Below are 20,620 nucleotides of genomic sequence, written 5' to 3' on the forward strand. Positions count from 1 at the left end.
AATGACAGCAGAAAACAATAATTTAACTATATATATATATATATATATATATATATATATATATATATATATATATAAAATTTCATCATTTCAAATTTTCTCTTCTGTCATCGATTATGATTGAAAATTTGCAAATGTTCTTGTCATTTATATTCATCAAAATAATTTTTTTGTAAAAAATTGATTTAATATTTGTTAAAATAATTTCAAAAAACATCAAAACTTCTAATTACATATCTCATAAAGTAATTTATTTTCTAATCTTCGATTTTATTCTAAAAACTTTATCAACTATCTTATTATTTTTAACTATTTTGAATATGTATATATGATTTGTTAATATCATTTGCTATTATTTTCGCTTCTAAGATGGTTAATGTGGAAATGAACAAATTCTTAAAATATAAGATTTGTAATTTCTTTTCATTGCCAATTTATACAATGAATATATACATTTAATGTTAAAATATGATAATGATATATATGTATATAAAATGATGTATGTGTGACCGCCGTTGATCGTGATATTATGATATAGAAAAAGATATATATTTTAACACAATATTTAGTATATAACATAATATTTAAGTACAAAATATTATCAATAATGAAATCTTTATATATATGTGTGTATACATATACATATACCCTGTTTTTATTTTGTTATATCATTTTATTTAAATCATCACACAAATATGCATATCATAAAATATTACTGGCACTTTATTTATGAAAAATAATTGAACAGTTTTATTGTATATTGCAGATGTATCAAAAACTTAATTTATCTTTTAAAAAATCTTTGTATATTATATTATATGAATTTTCTTTTTTCAATTCCTATATTTTCTGTTTCACTATTTTAAAAAAGTTAAAAAGTTCGCAATTCTTTATAGATATAGATAATAATTAAATTACTAAATTCACAATTTCTATGATCATTACATCAAATACAATATATATTAAAAAATTATATTTTTAATATAAAAATTTTTAATATAAAAAATTATATTTTTAATATACTTTATCAAAAATTTTTATAAAAAATTTCTCCATATTAAAAATATTTATTTTTTATTCTACAATTATTTTTATATCACAAGACTTTCCGAAAAATTTTATTGCACTTGTCAAAACTTCAATTTTCTGTGATTTCAAAAATTTCGTGCACATTGAATCTGATTTTATGATATGTAAATCTTTTAATTTTTTTATATATTAAAATTATTCTCTTTAACATAACATCAGAGTATAATATTTACATTTCTAATACTAGCAATAAAAACAGACTTTCATAGAGATGAAGATCCATTTATGCTGATATGTGGTTTATTCTGCCTATATTCTTTTCTTGGATGCAATAGTGGAGATGATTCAGAAAAATGAGCACTATTGTTTCTTTTATCAATTGCACTTAAATGTATATTGGTACTAGATTTGAAATCTTGACAACATTCAAGACGCAATTTTTCTCTTCTATTCCATGATTGATAAACAATCGCATTAAAAAATGCTTGAAGAGGATTTGTCACAGCCTGTCAATTCAAAATGTCCATCACTTTTCTAAGCTTACAACACATACATATTTAAAATTTATAAGAAAATTAAACATACCATTATGTACCATAAGGTAATAATTGCCATAATTGGCAACTTAAACCATAGCGTCCACAATAATATTCCATTGATTATATTAGGTATCCAGCATACATAATAGACTAAATTGATGAGAGCAAATTTTAATCTAACTGTTTGTATTAACTTTCGCTCTCTTCCAGTCATTTGAGCCATACTATATAAAACTGCTGTTTCAAGATCTCGAGTTGATGCAATATACAAAATAGGATTTGCTATCATGACTATTACCAATAGTACATATGTAGTACAATAGTTTGGAAGAATACGCAATATGGCACTGGATAATGATGTCAAACTGTGACAACTGTAAGATAATCTTGTTATCATCACTTTAAATATATATATAAAAATAATTGTGATACTTGTAAAAGTCTGACTTTGCATTTGGAATATATAAGATGATCAGTCCAAATGAGGTGAGAATAGCTGGAAGCACCCAGGCCAAAATATGATAATATATAGGATGTCCATTTTTATCACCTAACAATAACTTCATGTGCACTGCGTAACATAATGTCCATATCCAAGTAGCCATGTAGAAATACTGAATCCATGCCTATAAACAATTCTTTTGCAAAGTTCTGTATGCACTTGTTGTAGATGTAAAAGCGTTAATGTTACCGACGACAAGGCGCAAAAAATAACACTCGACATGTCGCCTTCCATTGGCATGATAGACTTGAAATTCCTCCACAATGCCGCTCTCACAAACACACCTAATCAAGTATGAAACAATCAGATAAAATATGCTTATATATTACTGCATATCACATTCACTGTTCAAATCAACTAAATGAAATTGTAACTAATTTATAGAAATTCAATATAGTATACTAAGTTATTAGCATAATCAAATTGTAATAACAAACTAGACCTAAAGATGCTAAGAGATCAGCAACAGCAAGCCATACAATAATGTCTCGTCCTCTAGAAAAGGTTCTCCATCGTTGAGAAATAGTGAAATCCTCCCGAGGTAATATCTGCAAAGAATTTTTTTATTTGAAAGTCTCTCCATAATTAAAAAAATTTTTGCTAGAAAAAAAAGAGATATTTTTGTGCTGTGTGAATTAATTTCAATTCTAATTATCATAAGATATAAATAATGTTTTTTCTTTTTCTACTTATGTACAATTTTCTACTTATTTACAAAATATGTAATATAAAATTATATTACGTATAGTTTTTATATTAACAAAAATTATTTATAATTAACAAATTTTTTTAATTCTATATGTGATAAAAAGAAAAAAGCACACTTTAAATAAATTTTTATTTTGATGAAATGAATGATAATAATACTGTAGTAATATAATTAAACATTTTACAAAAAAACCGGTGAGCTTTCCTTTTAAAATTCCTATAAATTTACCTGGTAAATCGCGCCTATCATGCCCATTGTCGATGAAATCATACACACTGTATTGTACGCGTCTGTATTGAATTCTTGCATTATCGCTATAGCTTTATCTGTTCGATTTGCATGATGACAACAAAAGGTCTGTAATGTTGGATCGGCCATTCTGCAGATAAATTATAAATAAATAAGTTCAACAAAAAATTCAACACATTTCTATCTGCCTCTGCCAAATCTGAGGTTCAAGTTCAACTATCAACTACTGTGTGACAAAAATCTAGTGACTTTTCAAAATCCCTTATTTGGGAATATTTTGTCAACCATGAATGCGCTCAATTTTAAAAGTTTTGAATTGTTTGATCAATGAATCAGGACCTAAGATTTTTTTACTCTGATTCATCAAATATTTCAAAATTTTTTTGTACTCTGTACGTAAAATACGTTCCAAGAATTATATATGTATATATATATAAAGCAGATTATCATATAACATTAACATATAACATTAACATATAACTTTAACACAAAATAAAAAATCTATTTTTAAACTCGTTCAAATACAAATTAGAATAAATTGTATATCAATGTATATTTGAATACAAAATTTGTTATTTCGTTTATTTTATATTAGGTCACCAGTTGAGGTGTTTCCTCAATCTAAAAATATAAATAACAGACTAATTGATGCAAAATCTTTTTTCTCTCTGTCTCAAAAACAATATTTAATTGTCAAATTGCAAACAAATATATAATAAACATTGTTTAAAAAAATTTACTTACTATAGTATCATCTTCCTTATATACTTTTATACTCTTATTGACTTCTGTAATACAAGTGTGATACATCAAATATGATACGGAACACTCCAGCCTTATTATCCATTGAGCTAAGCACTTGGAGTTAATGGAAATTATATCCTGTTGTATATCCAATTCAAAGGTGCATAGTTCCATTGTCAGCATCGGAAATTAAAACTCCATCCAACATTTACATTTAAACAATTAACTATTATATATATTATATTATTTATACATTATGATTAGTTTTGGATAAACTTTGCCTCTGAACATTTTTATAATTTAATATTATCTGGTGACATCGAAGCGAACATATATAATAATGGATGAAACATTAAGTTCTAACATTTTTTTTGTGATTATTAGAATAGCTCGGGATTTTCCCATAAATGTATTGTACAATTGTGACTGCCTACAATAATTTATGGTTCATATTAACAAACCATGCCAGCTGTGTTTGTATATGTCTGAAAGTATTTACGAAAGTATTTATGAAAGCATTTACTTTCATACGCATATCCCCAACTCTTTCAATGGAATCTCGTTCTACTGTTAGAATATCTAAAGGAATACAAGACTATACTGTCGATAAATGCTCAGTATTTGATAACTTTATTATATTCCAGATCCCAACATTTAACTTTGTGATTTTCCTCAGGAAAATAAATAAGAATGTGAAATTCAAGATCACAAATACTGTTTATGTATTATGTTACTAGTTAAAGGAATTTTCTACTTGCCACTTGCTAAATCCTATATCTATAATTTTATGTGTACATATTATATAGGAATCATTTGTATATATAAGATAATTTCGTTAATTTTATGTTTTGACATGTTATTAAATAAGAATATACAAATGAATGATTGGATATTTACTTTGATTAATGATTGATTTCTATCAGCTGCATCTGTAGCAAACCACTTATTACCAGGTCTTACAGCACAACATCCTTACTCATCTTACTCATCCTAAATGACCATTAATAATTATATAGATTCCATGATGTCATTTAAGCTTCACCATTGAGGATATTTTCTTTTGTGGCATTGTTAACATAATGTTACTCATATTATTTTTCCTACTATAAGTACTGTAACTATTATATTTCCTTTTGCGTTATAAGGAAGAAATGTTAAAGTAGCTCCAAAAGCTTCATCTAAAAATTCATAAAGTAAATATAATATAGAGATATGATAAAAGAAATCATTTTTTAAATTTAAGTTCCTTTGTATGATATTATCTAGTTAGATTAAGAAATATTTTCAATATAGAGTTAGAACACAATATGCAACTATAAGATACTTACAAAACTGAATCTGCTGATAAAATATCTTGATCTGATAGAAACATGTCATGAGTTCTCTTCGAGAAATGAAACATTAATGTACAGAAGCCTTTGAACATCCTAAAATATGATTAAGAATTTTTATAATTTGTATAAATCAATATTTTATATACAGTATATAACCTCTCATGTATATATATCCTATGTAAAATAAATGTATAAAAATGTTTCTCATTTTTTTAATATTATACACTGGATAAAATTGAGTCAAAAGATTAAAGCATATTATATGATAGACTATTATTATTATATAGTATTATATAGTATTATATAGCAATAATAGCAATATTCTGAATTGGCAGTTTCCTTTTTTTTCAATGAAACAAAAAAAGAGGAATGTCTTTAGAATATTTATAAAATTTGTTGTTTGTTGTTTACAAGTGGCCAGATATGGAGAGAATTTTTCAATATCTAATCAAATCTTGAAAATATGCTAATTACAATTATATCAATCTTTCTTTTCAATCGTCCCTAAAAATATTAGTTATAAATTTATTCGCCTTTAATTTTAATAAAAAAGATCGATTGTCTTTTTATAATTTTTGTTTACAAAAATATCTCAAAGGGACGCTCTTGCAACACTAACAATCGTGTATTATTAAATATTTGTTTGAATGAAATAGAATGACTCTTGACCGGTCATTTCCTCACCATTATTGCGAGATATTTAGACGTCACAAGACGTTATCTCTCGTGTTGACGTGGTCGTTGCTGGGGGGATCTGTTTTCACGTATTATCTTCTTTCTATTCAATATATAACATATGCTTTTTCGTGGCACATCCTCATTGCTGTTCATTGCCTTTATGAATGAGGCGTGCGTGAATTCGTAAGAGATATTTACGATCCGAGATACTTTAATTCAAAGAGACAGATTCGTGTGTAAGCTTCTCTATTTCTCTACTTTGTCCAGATATAACGTTTGAAAATGTCAACAAATAAATTAGGTAAGTTTATATGTAATACAGAGGAAAGAAAATTGAGATAAGGCAGATGGATTAATCTTCGAAGGTTTTTATCTTTGGTCAAATTCTCGCTTATAAGCTCGAATAACGTCTCGAAAATATGTATCTATCTCTCTTTTCTTATCTATTATCTTCGATAAGATTTTTATTATATTAAAGAAAGATTTCGATTTAAATTCGTTCTTTCATTAATGTATTAAATGCAATACAATTAGAAACAATCGAAGATACCGAAAATAAAAGTTAATATCGTTAAATAAATCGTTGTGCAAAGTCAGAGATTTCGAGAAAAACAATATATACTTTATAAAAAATAAACCGCATAAGTCTTGATCTACATTTTATTACTTTTTTGCTTTTGTTAATAAGATAATAATAGATTTCTGTTTAATTTTTTTATTTAGATGTAAATTATATTTTGTTGCCCAGAATTATTCTCAGGTTATCCTCTGTCCAAAGAATTACATTATTAATTACATCAGAAATCGTGTATTTTTAAATTGTGACATCTCATCACTTTTATATTCTTTATGTTTGTTTATTGTCTCACTGACAATAATTCAAATTTTATAACTTTTTATTTTAATTTTATAACTTGAATTTTAATAAGTACAAAAATATATATAAAGTTCCATACATTTTGCACATATTAAATAAAACAAATATATATTTATAGTATTTTGAAAATTAAGATAAAAATAAATACAAAACTTATACAAAAATTAATGACAAGAACAAATACATATATATGAATATTAAAGTAAAAATATAAATTTTCAGGTGCTTTGAAATTAGCATATAGATTTTATGATTTTTTAAAATTCTTAAATTTAAATTGTTCTTTTTTTGCTAATATTTTTTATATATGTAAATAATTATCTATAATTTCTAAATGTATTTCGATAATTTGTAAATGTATGGCGATAGAGATAAATGTTTATATAAGTTTTATAAAATTTTCAGCTCTTCTGAGTGTATCTGATAAAACTGATTTGTTGCCATTGGCGAAAAAACTGCATGAATTTGGATTAACATTAATTGCCTCTGGAGGTACAGCACAAACATTGAGAAATGCTAATCTACCTGTGCAAGATGTTTCTGAAATTACTGGAGCACCTGAGATGCTTAATGGACGTGTGAAAACTCTTCATCCTGCTATTCATGCTGGTACAAATGAATATCTTTTATGAAAATCCTATTTGATAAGATTTATCCAATAAATATATTACACAGCAAACATTTAATATATAATTGTAATAGATATTTGCAACATTCTAATTTTTTATTTCTTACATTAATAGGTATTCTTGCTAGACTGACTAATTCCGATGCTCAAGATCTTCAAAAGCAAAATTATGATCTTATTCAAGTAGTAGTTTGCAATTTATATCCTTTTGTAAATACTATTTTGAAAACAAATGTGACAGTTGAGGATGCAATAGAGAATATTGATATAGGTGGAGTAACTTTATTACGAGCTGCTGCCAAAAATCATAACAGAGTTACAGTTATCTGTGATCCCAATGATTATGAAAAGGTCATTAAAGAGATGGATAATGCTGTCAACAAAGACACTTCTTTACAAACCAGACAAACTTTAGCCTTGAAAGCATTCACTCATACTGCTGAATATGACAATGCTATCTCGGATTACTTCCGCAAGCAATATAGCTCTGGAATTTCACAACTCACTCTTCGTTACGGCATGAATCCGCATCAAAAACCCGCACAGATATTCACTACCTTAGAAAAATTGCCATTGACTGTAGTGAACGGTTCACCAGGTTTCATCAATCTATGCGACGCATTGAATGGTTATCAATTAGTGAAGGAATTAAAGTCCGCGCTAAACTTGCCAGCGGCGACTTCCTTCAAACATGTTAGTCCAGCTGGCGCCGCTGTTGGTGTCCCTTTAAATGATGTGCAGGCGAAGTTGTGTCAAGTGGACGATCTTTACGATCAACTTACGCCTCTAGCGATTGCCTATGCTCGTGCGCGAGGTGCCGATCGCATGTCTAGTTTCGGCGACTTCATCGCATTGTCCGAACCATGTGACATTGCAACAGCTAAAATTATATCAAGAGAAGTTTCTGACGGAATTATTGCTCCAGGCTATTCGGAGGAAGCTCTTAAGTTATTAAAAAAGAAAAAGAATGGTGGATATTGTATACTTCAAATTGATCCTTCTTATGTGCCATCTGCAATAGAACGCAAAACTTTATACGGTTTAGTTATGGAACAAAAACGTAATGATGCAGTTATCGACAAGTCGATATTTGACAATGTAACGACGAAATCGAAAATTCTATCAGAGGATGCTATCCGCGATTTAATCGTGGCCACTGTCACTGTCAAATATACACAAAGTAACTCCGTCTGTTATGCAAAAGATGGACAAGTGATTGGTACTGGCGCAGGACAACAATCTAGGATCCATTGCACTAGGCTTGCTGGAGACAAGGCCGATAACTGGTTCGTTATATGATTTCTTAATTTTATATGTATATGAAGATGAAAAAAAAAACAAATAATAGATATAAGTATATAGAATTAATTATATATGGATATATTTTTAGATATTACACTTTCTTTTATAGGTGGCTTCGCCAGCATCCAAAAGTGACAGGAATGAAATTCAAAAAGGGTGTGAAGAGAGCGGAAATCTCTAATGCTATTGACAATTATGTCAATGGATCTATAGGAAAGGATATGGATGAAGCTACATGGGCTACCATGTATGAAGAGATACCTGAAAAATTATCGGAAAGCGATAGAATTGAATGGATTAAAAAATTAGATAATGTTGCTCTGAGTAGCGATGCTTTCTTTCCATTCAGAGACAATATTGATAGGGCTAGACTCGTATGTACAATATATCACTTGTTACATTGATATTTCTACAATATAAAATAGTTAAAATTTTGTGATAAATGCTTGACTGATTTTTGTTTTTCTTATGGATGTACATTTACATTATTTATAAATTTTTTTTATATTTTTATAATTTTTTACTGATGTATATTTTTTTCATTCATTACAGAGTGGTGTCAAGTATATCGCGAGTCCTGCTGGGTCTACAAATGATGCAGCAGTAATTGAAGCTTGCAATGAACATGAAATAGTATTGATTCACACTGGTTTCCGCTTGTTCCACCATTAAATTTGAGATACAAATTATTGTTGCTATTTTTATATAATATTAAAAAAAAAGATTTCTCATATTATAATGTTCCAACAAAAAAATTAATTTACAAAATATTTTTGTACCTTTTTACTTTTAGTATAAAGTTTATGCAACTATATTATTCATAAACATTTATATAAACTCATCTATGTATTTATTATTATATTGTAAAAATTTATAAAATTACCCCTTGTTTCAACATTTTATCTTTATTACATAAAAAACAATCTTTTTTATTTAGTATTTCAAGCATATTTTCATAGAATTTTAATTTAATTATTATATTATTAAAAATATTGAACAAAATAAAGAATTAAAGCTGGCTTTCTCTGCAATCTCATGGCAGATTATATCAGAAATCATACTTTAATTATTACAATATATCATGAAACAAATCAATCTCAAAATAATGGAAATATTTGCAGAAATATCAAATATGTAATGTAAATATTTTAATTTTTTTGTATGCGATCTATTTTTTATTCTATCTATGTTTTCATAGTGATGCACCTTGAGCTTCATATGTTTGCAATAAAAATATATTAAAGCAAATTATTTTGCAAATTTATTATTCTAATTTTTATTTAGAAAGATTAAGATTAAAAAAGACGTATGAATTCTTTCAGATATTTCTATTGAAAAAAACGCATCAGATAAAACTGACTTTCCTGTACATTCTAAATGTGCCAAAAGATTTGCTCTTTATTCCATTTACTGCAATAATGTACACTAAAAATGACAGATCTATATTAAAAATGATAGATCTATATTTAGTAGTTGAAAAGAAAGAGAGAAGAAATGAAAAGTGTATCTAGAGAATTTAAAAGAATAAAAAACAAATCTAAAAATAATAATACATAAAGATTAATATTATATATTTTTTTCATGAGGAATGTGGGGCGCACATTTATGCATTTATTTATTTAGATGAGATTTACTTTAGAGCACATTCAGTATTCAACTTTTATTTTATTTTCTCTTTCTTACGATATATAAGTATAACATAATTACCTGCAAATGCTATCATTTTTGTATGCTTACAGTGATACAGAAACAACATTACGAGTACTATACTTACAGATAACATATGTATAATAAAAAAAACACCAAAAGTCTAATGGTGAAAAAAGGGTAAATATTGTAGATCAGCATAAGTATCAACCAATTATTCCACCACTCTGTTTCATTAGAGTTGCAATTTTCTTTTATAATATCACGAATATTATAAAGATTTCAGTACGTTTCAAATAAATTTATATATTTTATGTATGTAGTACTGTGCACACATATTAAAAGGTGATAATATCGCAGTTATAATAAGATACAATCCTGGCAATGTAGCGATGTTTGGATTCTGAAAATAATTTAATTTGATTTATTTTTGAGAAATGCACACAATACTTGAGAGCAAATTATTTTTGTGCCATGTATTACCTGTGTAAAATTCCACACACAGTATCATATTGTCTGCGATATATGAAAAGCTTCATCGATGAAATAAATGGTTGAATATGATTGAGATATAAGAAAAGTACTTGTAATGTAGTAATATAGTACTTGTAATGAATAACGTTAATGTGGAATACATAAATATTTTATATTTTAATTTCATGTAATCCAGATGAGATAAGACACTCATGATTACTTTAAAAATGTGTCCACAAATATCATGTAACTTCAATAGCTGCACATTCGTCAAATTAATCCTATTACATTAAATGAATCCCAGCAGCTTGTTTTAATTTAATCTAACCTAACCAATTATATTATATGCTTCTCATTAAAATGTGTAAAACTGTACGTCGCACATTTAATACGATTAATATACTACGTAATAAAATGTAATACACTAATGAAATAATTAAATATTATTTTTGAAAGCATGATAAAATCCAGGCAGCGTACGCTTGTGTTTACATTCGACATCCAAAGCACTGAGAGGTTAGATTAGGTTAGGTTAGATCGAAAAAATTTATCGTTTTAACAGTTGGCAGCCCTACGAGATAGGCTGTGCAGCACTGCGCGTATATAAAATAAATTTGAAATCGCTCCTAACCATCTTCACGCGATCGACTTTATTTGAATTGCACGGCATCGCATCGAATTATGATGCGGCGCCGATTTGTTCGAACCTAATTCGGGACATCGCGATGCTGTATAAGCGTCGAATGAGCACGAATTGTCACGCAAATATGATAAATCAAATCTACTCACCATTCACCGGCTGTTCCACAGGCCGCTCCACTCGTTCGCCTCGGGACGTCCCATTCCGATCTTGATGCACACAAACTCACACGATATCATCAACGCGAACGCGCGACACTTTATTCGGCACTCCCGATATTCGCTTGCATCCGATAATCATCAAGGGCGCAAATAATGCGACGCGACTTCGCTCCATCTTCGCGATCGCGCTATCACTGAATTGTCGAAAACGGCTGTCGCGCACTTTCACTGACATATTATGAAAGTCGCGCGATCATCCTTGAACACTTTCGACGCTCTTTCACTCGCGATATTCGTTTAAAAACGGTTAAAAGACGCGAAAAATGCGGACGTTCGACGATCCGTGTAACTGCGTATGACTCCGAGTCACGTATGACGCGTATGACGTAGCAATGACGCGTATGACGTAGCAGTCACGCGCTAACATGGCGGCCGAACCACTGCGCATCCATTCCTGCGCGCAACGTTTGCACAACTTTGATTTCTGAAATATTGTCTACGGTTTTAATTAATAGCACATAATGATAAATATATAAAGATGGAATCAATTAATCATATTGGTCATATATGTAGACTTGCCTGAAGAAAGAGAGAAAAAATTGAGAGATATTTTTAATTTTTTTTTTTAGTAAAAAATGGAAATGTCTATTCATAGGCTTGTTCTTCTTTTCCTCTTTTATGCAATTTCGATTCAATATATAACGTAGAAAATTCATAGTATATTGCATTAATTTTTATATATTCACAACTATAATATTCGCGCGATCATTTTTTGACATTTACAATACTCGTGTACTTTGTTCTCGATGTTCATTTTTAAAGGAATAAAGAGAACTATATATAAATGTAAATAAATTGTCCGAAGAGAGAAAAAATTGAGGGATATTTTTAGTTTTTTTAGTAAAGGTTGGAAATGTCTATTCATGATAGAAATGCAAAGAAAGAAAATTATTATGTTTAAAATAATAATTTCATATGAAATACAAAATTAAAAGTTACATTATAGAACTTGACTTTCTAAAAGCGTAATAAAACAATCAAATAGTAAACAGAGAAAAGACTAATTATAAAAGAAAAAAAGTTGTTAACTTAACTAAACCATTTAACTAAATTATTATCTTTTTAACTGGAATATTTAACTATTATAAATAACATTATAATATATTATAAATAACATGACATTTATTTAACTTAAATATTTCAATATTTTAATTTAAAAAATAATAATTTAGTTAAACGGTTTAGTTGAGTTAACAAAAACTTTTTTTTCTCAATGTACGTGTGTGTATGAGACTTTAAAAATATACTTGGATATAAATACACTTATATTATTAAACGATTAATACATCTCGTGAGGTTTAATAAATAATTAAACTGTGTACACTGAGAAAAAAAGTTGTTAACTTAACTAAACCATTTAACTAAATTATTATCTTTTTAATTGGAATATTTAACTATTATAAATCTAACATGACATTTATTTAACTTAAATATTTCGATATTTCAATTAAAAAAAAAATAATTTAGTTAAATGGTTTAGTCGAGTTAACAACTTTTTTTCTTAGTGTACGTGAGTGTGTGTGTGTGTGTATGTGTGTGTGTGTGTGTGTGTGTGTGTGACTTTAAAAATATACTTGTATATAAATACAATTCTCACAGTACGCGTTAAATATTTCGGCAGCGAGCTAACACGTCATGCGACCTTGTGACGTAGCGAGCTAACACGTCATTCGACCTTGTGACGTAGCGCGCTATTGTTTACATACGCGACGACCTCCCCTCATTCGCACGGCGACATTCCAACGGAGAAAGTAGCGATACGGACCGCTCCGTATTATCGAATTCTTTTCCTAAAAGTACGATCGCGATTAGATCGAAATATAATAATTCGACTATTATAATTGACAAATAATTAATTAATAAATGACATGAAATTGTGGCGACGATAAATTCATCGAAACGCGATCTTTCATTATTGCAAATAAAAATTGAAGCGAAAGGGGCAAAAATTACAAATTTTCTCGCAATATTCTCCGATTATCGAACTTTACGAATAATAATTATTTCTTTAACATTGCATAGAATGAAATTCGATTTCGCCCGATGTTTTAAACTTTCCTAAACTACATGCATATATATCATATTAATTAAACGATTGCTGTATCATCAATTTACATTACTTTAATATTTTAATCTTATGATTCGCGTTATTATCCATATATTATACATCAACAAATAGAAATAGTTAATTAGTGTAAGAATCGAGTGGTGCATGATTTTGGCTTTGTTTAAAAATCGAGCGAATTATTGTAATTTTTCCTCTCTTGCAATAATAATAAAATAATAATAATATTATAAAAATACATATCTCCTATGATTATTTTGCGATCGGGAGTGTCGTGCAAAGTGTCTCGCGATCGTTTCTGTATATGACTGAAATATAATTAACTGAAATATAATTGTTTGTTCGTGAGTGAATACGTGACTGCTACGAGGAAACAACAAAGGATGAAACAATAAAAGAGAAGGACATCTGGAAAAGTATCGGACAGTCAAAAAGCAGGGAGAGAGCCTGAAGCAGCCAGAGATATGCGGTAAGTAATTTATAAAAATTATTTATTATTTATTATTTATATACACTATTTTTTAAATAGATATATTGCTTATTATTTTATTATCGTTTTATTTTTCGATCATTTAAATATATAATTCGGATTGAAATGCAGTAAAACAATCGAATCGTAGATCTAAATAATTAACTTAACAAAAAGATCCATAAAAGATATATTAGTTCTTTTAATAAATAATATCGTATATTTAATCTATATAAAAATGAAATATTATCTTTTTATTTCTAAATATTAGCTACTATAAATTTAATAGTTATATATTTTGTAAAATTTAATTAAAAGAATCTTTAAGATATTCCAAAAGAAACGAAGAACTTTTCTCAACGTAGAAAAAGTTAATTATAAACAAATTTATATTTAATTATTATAATTAATTTGTATTTAATTTTATTGGAATTTTATTATTAATTTTATTGCATTGTCAAACTTTACGCGATCTCTGTAATGATAGCTATTCACGAAATAGGTACAGTGAAATAATGAATTATTATCGAAAAGAGGCAATAATACTTTTAAATCTAATTTAAACTTTTGATAAACGATATAAAATTTTTTTATTATGATGAGAAATCTTTATTAAAGATCATAATTGCAATAAAAAATGGAAATAACTTTACGAAGTATATTAATCGTTTAATAAATAATTAATCCGTGTGTACGTGTACGTGTGTGTGTGAGTGTGTGTGTGACTTTAAAGATGTGTGTTTAATAAATTATTAATCCGTGTGTACGTGTACGTGTGTGTGTGACTTTAAAGATGTGTGTTTAATAAATAATTAATCCGTGTGTACGTGTGCGTGCGTGCGTGCGTGCGTGCGTGCGTGCGTGCGTGCGTGCGTGCGTGCGCGCGCGCGCGCGCGCGCGCGTGTGTGTGTGTGTGTGTGTGTGACTTTAAAGATATACTTGTATATAAATACACTTGTATATAACTTTAAAAATATATATTTCCGTTATGTTAATTATCCGATTTTTATTCGATCGTTTTATTGCGCGTTCTGAATCAAATTATATTTAGATCAAATGATATCAGAGAGAATATTTATTTATTATATTAGAATTCTAAATGTGTGTGTGTGTGTGTGTACATATATATATTAAGATAGAAATAGAAATAGAAGAATAATCATTGCTCATAAAGATTGCAACAAAGTAATAATTTATAATTTTGATTCTTATCGTACAATCGAGTATCGTATTTCGAGAGCAATCAACTATTTATTAATAATAAAATTGTATATAACTTACGAATATATTCCACTTATTCCGGACGTTAATATCACGACAACGACGAATAAACTTTTCAAAAAAGTTTATTTCAACTATTTCATATATGAGACAGTTCTACCAATCACTGATACAAAAAACTCGTCAATTGACCAGTTGGTGAAACTGTTTCAGTCCTGAGTATTTTCTTAAAAGAGCTGTTGGCGCACATACATGCGTGTATTATGTTTACGCGCGTCACGCGTTCGAACGAACCGTGATATTCTCGCGGATAAAGTCACTAGATTAACAAAGTACCGCAATTTTGATCTCAATAAGATAAGATGGAGCAAAAATGGCGTTCGATGGTGCAGATAGGGCACACTTTGTGTAGCTATCTATACTAAGTGCAATTTTTCTAACCTTGATCCTGGTTTATCCTGTGTCCTGTTGTGTGTGAGGTGAGAAAACTCCTTCTGTTGCGCAGAAAAAGAAGAAAATATCAAAAATGTCAGGTTGTTGCGTGGAGAAATGCAACAATCGCAGCCTATGGCCGGTATTCATAATCCGGTCTTATATTTAAGATCATCTTAAGAACTCATTCAACCAATCAAATAGCTACAATGCAGCCATTGATTGGTGGAATGAGTTCTTAAGATGATCTTAAATGTAAGACCGTACTATAAATACCGGCCTATATTTATACTATCGGACGCCATTTTTGCTCCAGCTTATCTTATTCAGATCAAAATTGCGATACTTTGTTAATCTAGTGACTTTATGTGCCAGGGTGTGAATGCGCCCTTATGAAAATTGGCGGCATAACCTCTCTTAGGCTTCTCTCTATTTTACATACCCGGTGTATTTTGCCAAAAAGTTTTTATTTACATAAATTTAATATAATAATAGCAAGGTTGATATTGATATAATTCGAATAATTATGGACGAAAGTGATAACGCGCAAATAGTTGTTAGTATAATAATACACACATGCAACATTATTTACGTGTATAAGAAAAAGTTTATAAAAATTATAATATTACTTTTGAATATAAATCTAGATAATTATTAATTTCTCAAGTTCATTAATTTAAATTAAACTATTAAATTAAATTATTATTTATATAAAACACGAACTGTGAATTATTTAAATTAATATTATTTAATGATCATTGTATGTTATTTATTTGTAAATTTATTTATTCAGATGATTAAATGTCCCCATAAATCTGAAATTTAAATAATTATGTTGTTTTATACTACTTTTATGAAATTTTAAATTTCTATTGAACAATTAATAATAAGAAAATACAAAAAATCTTAAGAATTGAATGGTATTTACTAAATAATAAACCTTTGCTTACTCTTTGTATTTTTAGGTTATAGCAGATGATGTATGTAGGAAAGCAGGTATTGCGACAACCTGGATCAATAGCAATAGATTTGGAATTCATGCATACAAACATGTAGATAAATTTTCACAAGGTTGAGGAACTTTTATATATATTTTATTTATATTTCTTTTAATATAAAACAAGCATGATTATATACTGTATTATATGTTTGTATATTGTGTATTATTATTCTCTTATATTCTTGTTTCAGATATTAAAAGTCAGTTTGCTCCTTGTGAGGCCAAAGTGCATTTCCTCCGACCAGAGATCATATTATTTTCACCTCTTTTACGTAAATTGGTTAATGAAAGCAATGGTGTTTTTCTATCGGTACAAAATCTTAAGTCCTTTTCTTCTGGTGACATTAGACCAGAACTCCTTAAACACAGTAAACAATATAGATCTATATTGAGAGCCTGTGTTGAAAATTTGCAAGAGATATTACCAAAAGAGCCATTATCAGAAGAAAAAACAATGTTGGAAAATTTCCTTACTATATTTTATCAAGTGGAATGTGTTTGGCATCTGACAGAAATTCTTTATGTTGATGCTGTACCAGGTAAAATTCAGATATAAATATATATGTACATAGAATAATATATATTATACGTATAAATTCTTATTTAGAAAAGAATGTGCTTTAAAATATTGCATTTTTTTCATATTGATTGTCTCATGTGCATAGGTGATGTTGTGTTACCACAACTATTGGAATGGATCAGTTTTCACTTTCCTTCAAGAGAGTTGATTGCTTCAAAAATTTTGTCGAAGAAAACTATTGGTGCTGATTTAGAAAATTCGAATTATTGGGAAGCTGTGATGGGCTGCGCATTTCATGGGAAATTAAATCTAGTCTGCCGTCTCTTAGCATTGCATAGTAAAGCAGATCATTCTGCATTCATTACTGCAGACAATATTATCAGAACAATGCCAGTATACAATGTATATGGCGGATATTCCATAAATGAGTTTATTATACGATGGAAGCACTGGCAAATGGATCTTTGCTCAAATTTAGAAACTAACTACTTTGTTATAGATAATAATCTGGAGATGCTCATGAAGGTCAGTGTAAGGTATATTAATACATATTCTTTTATTTTCCCCAAAAACATAAGATTTTGTTCTACAGTTAATAGCAGGGGATGAATCAGTATTGTGGGAATATTCTATGTATACAGAAGCATGGTATGAATTATTGGCAGCAAAACTATTTTATTCGGCTCCTTGTTGTAAACAATTGGAGCTTTCGCGCTATGCAAACAGTGTCGCCGAGAGATGGCAAGCTAACAGACACTTAGATCGCGTAATTCTTGCTTTAATAGAAAATGATTTGTATCAAGTTATCAAAGAGATACAATATATGAGTGATAATGGTTGGTTTGCGGCTCATTTAATGGATCTGTTGTACAAATGTGGAAAACTAAATATTTTAAGCAAAGAAAAGACTAAGTAAGTATAAATGCAAGATAATTTATTGATGACAAACTAAAATTGGGAACTTGTTACAGTGTGACTGCACAGCTTCACGAATCTCTTATATTAGAGTATGGTACTATGTTGATGAGTCATCACTCATTGTGGCAGTGTGGCGCGAGTTATTTGATACATTGTCCTAAACAAGGTTTGGGTAGATTAGAAATTTTATTGCAATCGCTACCGACAGGCACAGAAGCGAGAATCAATAAGATTATCGATGTCGCCCGGGACAATAATATGCCGCACGTTGGTAAAACTCAGTTTCAATCATTCCCTTGCCCTTAAATTATATTTATAATAACTCAGAAATGTGTTTCAGTTACCAGCATATGCAAGATTCAGGGAAAGAAGAGCATAAGACAAGGAAGATTGGGCAATGCTCTCATGTGGGCACTTAAGGCACATGATGGCAATTTTACTACATACATCGCAGATCAGTTTTTAAAACATTATGCAGAACATGGAGAATTAGAGTGTCGTGATTTATTGGAAAATTTAGGTTCTTGCATGCTGGCCAGCGATAGGCTCACATTTTTAGGTAAGAAACTACAAATATAAATATTAATCTGAAAATAACTGATAAAAATGATAATTTCCGTATATTTTTTTTATTTTCTTATATTTTATGTAGTTCTGTAATAAAATTATATATTTTTTTCATATAATTTATATATTAATTATATAAGAAAATATATATTGTATAAATATATGATAAATTTGTTACTGTATTCAGGAAAATATTGTGAATTTCATCATATGTACGGAATGGGCGAATTCCGAGAAGCAGCAAGTTTATTAGTATCCCTTTTAGTCTCGAATTTGACACCAAAATAGTAAGTTGTGTTATTCATCTTAAGAATATTTATTATATAGATTACATGGATTGTAATTTTTTCTCTTTCCTCAGTTTTTGGTCTATTCTATTAACGGATGCTATACCGTTACTAGAAGCGGAAGATGTGATTTTTTCGTCCAATGATTGTTATGAATTGCTACGCTGTGCGGAAGCTCACGGCGATGATCCGAAATTTCAAGACAAAATTTCCGTATTCCGAATAGGCGTTGCACGAAACTTGGCACGATCTCTAAGCTTAGAAGGTTGCCAAGCTGAACACTGACATTATTTATTGCTGTATTCATTTTCCTCTTAACAAATGTTATCAGTATCTTTTTCTACTTAATTTTGCAATTTATACAAATATAAACAATTTAAACATTATAGAAATGATTCTTAAATAATATTTCATTTGTTATATTTATTGGAGATATATCAATAAAAAAAATGTTTAATAAAAAATGTTCAATAGAAGAAACTATTGCTTAGCAATTCAATGAAAGATATATCCAAAAAAGCTTTTACAATAAATGAAATATTACAAATATGTGAATATTAAAAGAGAAATTGAGAATACAATAGAAGCTCTCCATTCCATTCTTTGTTATTTTGAATTAATTAATTGATTAATTAGGATAAAGAAATCTTTATCTTCTTTTATCTTTTAATTTATATAAATCAAAAATAGAACACTCTAAATTAAAAGTTTATCTTTTGTAACTAAACTTCTTATATCTTTTTATTCTCTAACTTAATATATATATATATATATATATATATATATATATATATAATATATATATATATATATATATATATATATATATATATATATATATATATATATATATATATACATCATTTTATTTCCATTAATTACAAAGAATAAATCATTTCTGTGGAACTGGAATAACTCTAACATTGCCCACATCGTTGTGTGATCTGTGATTATTTATAGAGAAAGCAAAAAAAACTAATATTTTCATTTTGCACATATATCATTAGAAATATGTATCTCTCTCCTTTGCATTAGAAATATTTCAAATTCTTTGATTAATTAATTTTAAAAAATAGCAAAGATTTCTTTGTTCTCATTGATCAATCAAATGGTTCGATATATATTCTAAAGATTAACAATAATCCTTAAAGATAAACTGAAATTAAAATAATTTAATATAAAAATAGTTCTTAAACGAATAAAAATCTAACAGAAGAGAAAAGGAAAAAAGAGTATATCCTACTTTATTATAGAGAGATTTATATTATAGGTCGATATTACAGGTCTATATTTGAAATTATCTAGTAATTGCGAATGAGAAATGACAATAGAATAATAATAAAAATATTTTGTTGGTATAAAAAAGAAATGATTATATTAAAAGTAGTAGTAGTATAGACAAAAATTATTAGAAAACTACAATAATTTAAATAACCCGAAAATAGCAGTTTAGGTGCAATCAAATTGATAAAAAAAATAGATTATGAAGACAAGGAAAATTCGAATAAAGGTTCACAGTAGGAAAAATAGGTTAGTACATGGTGAAAAAAGAGGACTAAAAAAGATGA

The 20,620-nt window shown here is 28.2% G+C and overlaps 3 protein-coding genes across 5 annotated transcripts; 2 read left to right on the forward strand and 1 right to left on the reverse strand.

Moving 5' to 3' along the window:
- Nucleotides 1-1,110: 1,110 nt before the first annotated feature.
- Nucleotides 1,111-5,918, reverse strand: LOC105259464 (G-protein coupled receptor 143). Of its 2 annotated transcripts, none has more exons than XM_020030055.2 (10): nucleotides 5,791-5,918; nucleotides 5,101-5,199; nucleotides 4,670-4,950; nucleotides 3,773-3,967; nucleotides 3,008-3,158; nucleotides 2,513-2,618; nucleotides 2,260-2,354; nucleotides 2,016-2,194; nucleotides 1,615-1,942; nucleotides 1,111-1,535 (listed from the first exon to the last, which is right to left on the reverse strand). In XM_020030055.2, exons 5-10 carry the CDS (start codon nucleotides 3,155-3,157, stop codon nucleotides 1,293-1,295), a joined length of 1,101 nt encoding a protein of 366 aa, XP_019885614.1. In that variant the 5' UTR covers nucleotide 3,158; nucleotides 3,773-3,967; nucleotides 4,670-4,950; nucleotides 5,101-5,199; nucleotides 5,791-5,918; the 3' UTR covers nucleotides 1,111-1,292. The 2 variants fall into 2 exon arrangements, with proteins under 2 accessions (XP_019885614.1, XP_025268775.1); XM_025412990.1 differs by lacking the exon at nucleotides 5,791-5,918 and adding an exon at nucleotides 5,581-5,597 and having other exon boundaries at nucleotides 1,293-1,535.
- Nucleotides 5,919-5,931: 13 nt separating this feature from the next.
- LOC105259463 (bifunctional purine biosynthesis protein PURH) lies at nucleotides 5,932-9,403 on the forward strand. Its single transcript, XM_011271416.3, has 5 exons — nucleotides 5,932-6,085; nucleotides 7,067-7,270; nucleotides 7,405-8,575; nucleotides 8,701-8,965; nucleotides 9,144-9,403. The coding sequence occupies exons 1-5, from the start codon at nucleotides 6,067-6,069 to the stop codon at nucleotides 9,261-9,263; spliced, it is 1,779 nt and encodes a 592-aa protein (XP_011269718.1). The 5' UTR covers nucleotides 5,932-6,066; the 3' UTR covers nucleotides 9,264-9,403.
- A 6,757-nt stretch (nucleotides 9,404-16,160) lies between these two features.
- On the forward strand, nucleotides 16,161-19,433 carry LOC105259465 (nuclear pore complex protein Nup85). Of its 2 annotated transcripts, none has more exons than XM_011271419.3 (9): nucleotides 16,161-16,316; nucleotides 16,726-16,831; nucleotides 16,952-17,299; nucleotides 17,426-17,805; nucleotides 17,873-18,192; nucleotides 18,252-18,469; nucleotides 18,539-18,757; nucleotides 18,953-19,052; nucleotides 19,127-19,433. In XM_011271419.3, exons 1-9 carry the CDS (start codon nucleotides 16,287-16,289, stop codon nucleotides 19,335-19,337), a joined length of 1,932 nt encoding a protein of 643 aa, XP_011269721.1. In that variant the 5' UTR covers nucleotides 16,161-16,286; the 3' UTR covers nucleotides 19,338-19,433. The 2 variants fall into 2 exon arrangements, with proteins under 2 accessions (XP_011269721.1, XP_011269722.1); XM_011271420.2 differs by lacking the exon at nucleotides 16,161-16,316 and adding an exon at nucleotides 16,330-16,354.
- Nucleotides 19,434-20,620: the final 1,187 nt, after the last annotated feature.

Source organism: Camponotus floridanus, unplaced genomic scaffold (assembly GCF_003227725.1).
Source record: "Camponotus floridanus strain SB8 unplaced genomic scaffold, Cflo_v7.5 scaffold6, whole genome shotgun sequence".
NCBI classification, from domain to species: Eukaryota; Metazoa; Arthropoda; class Insecta; order Hymenoptera; family Formicidae; genus Camponotus; species Camponotus floridanus.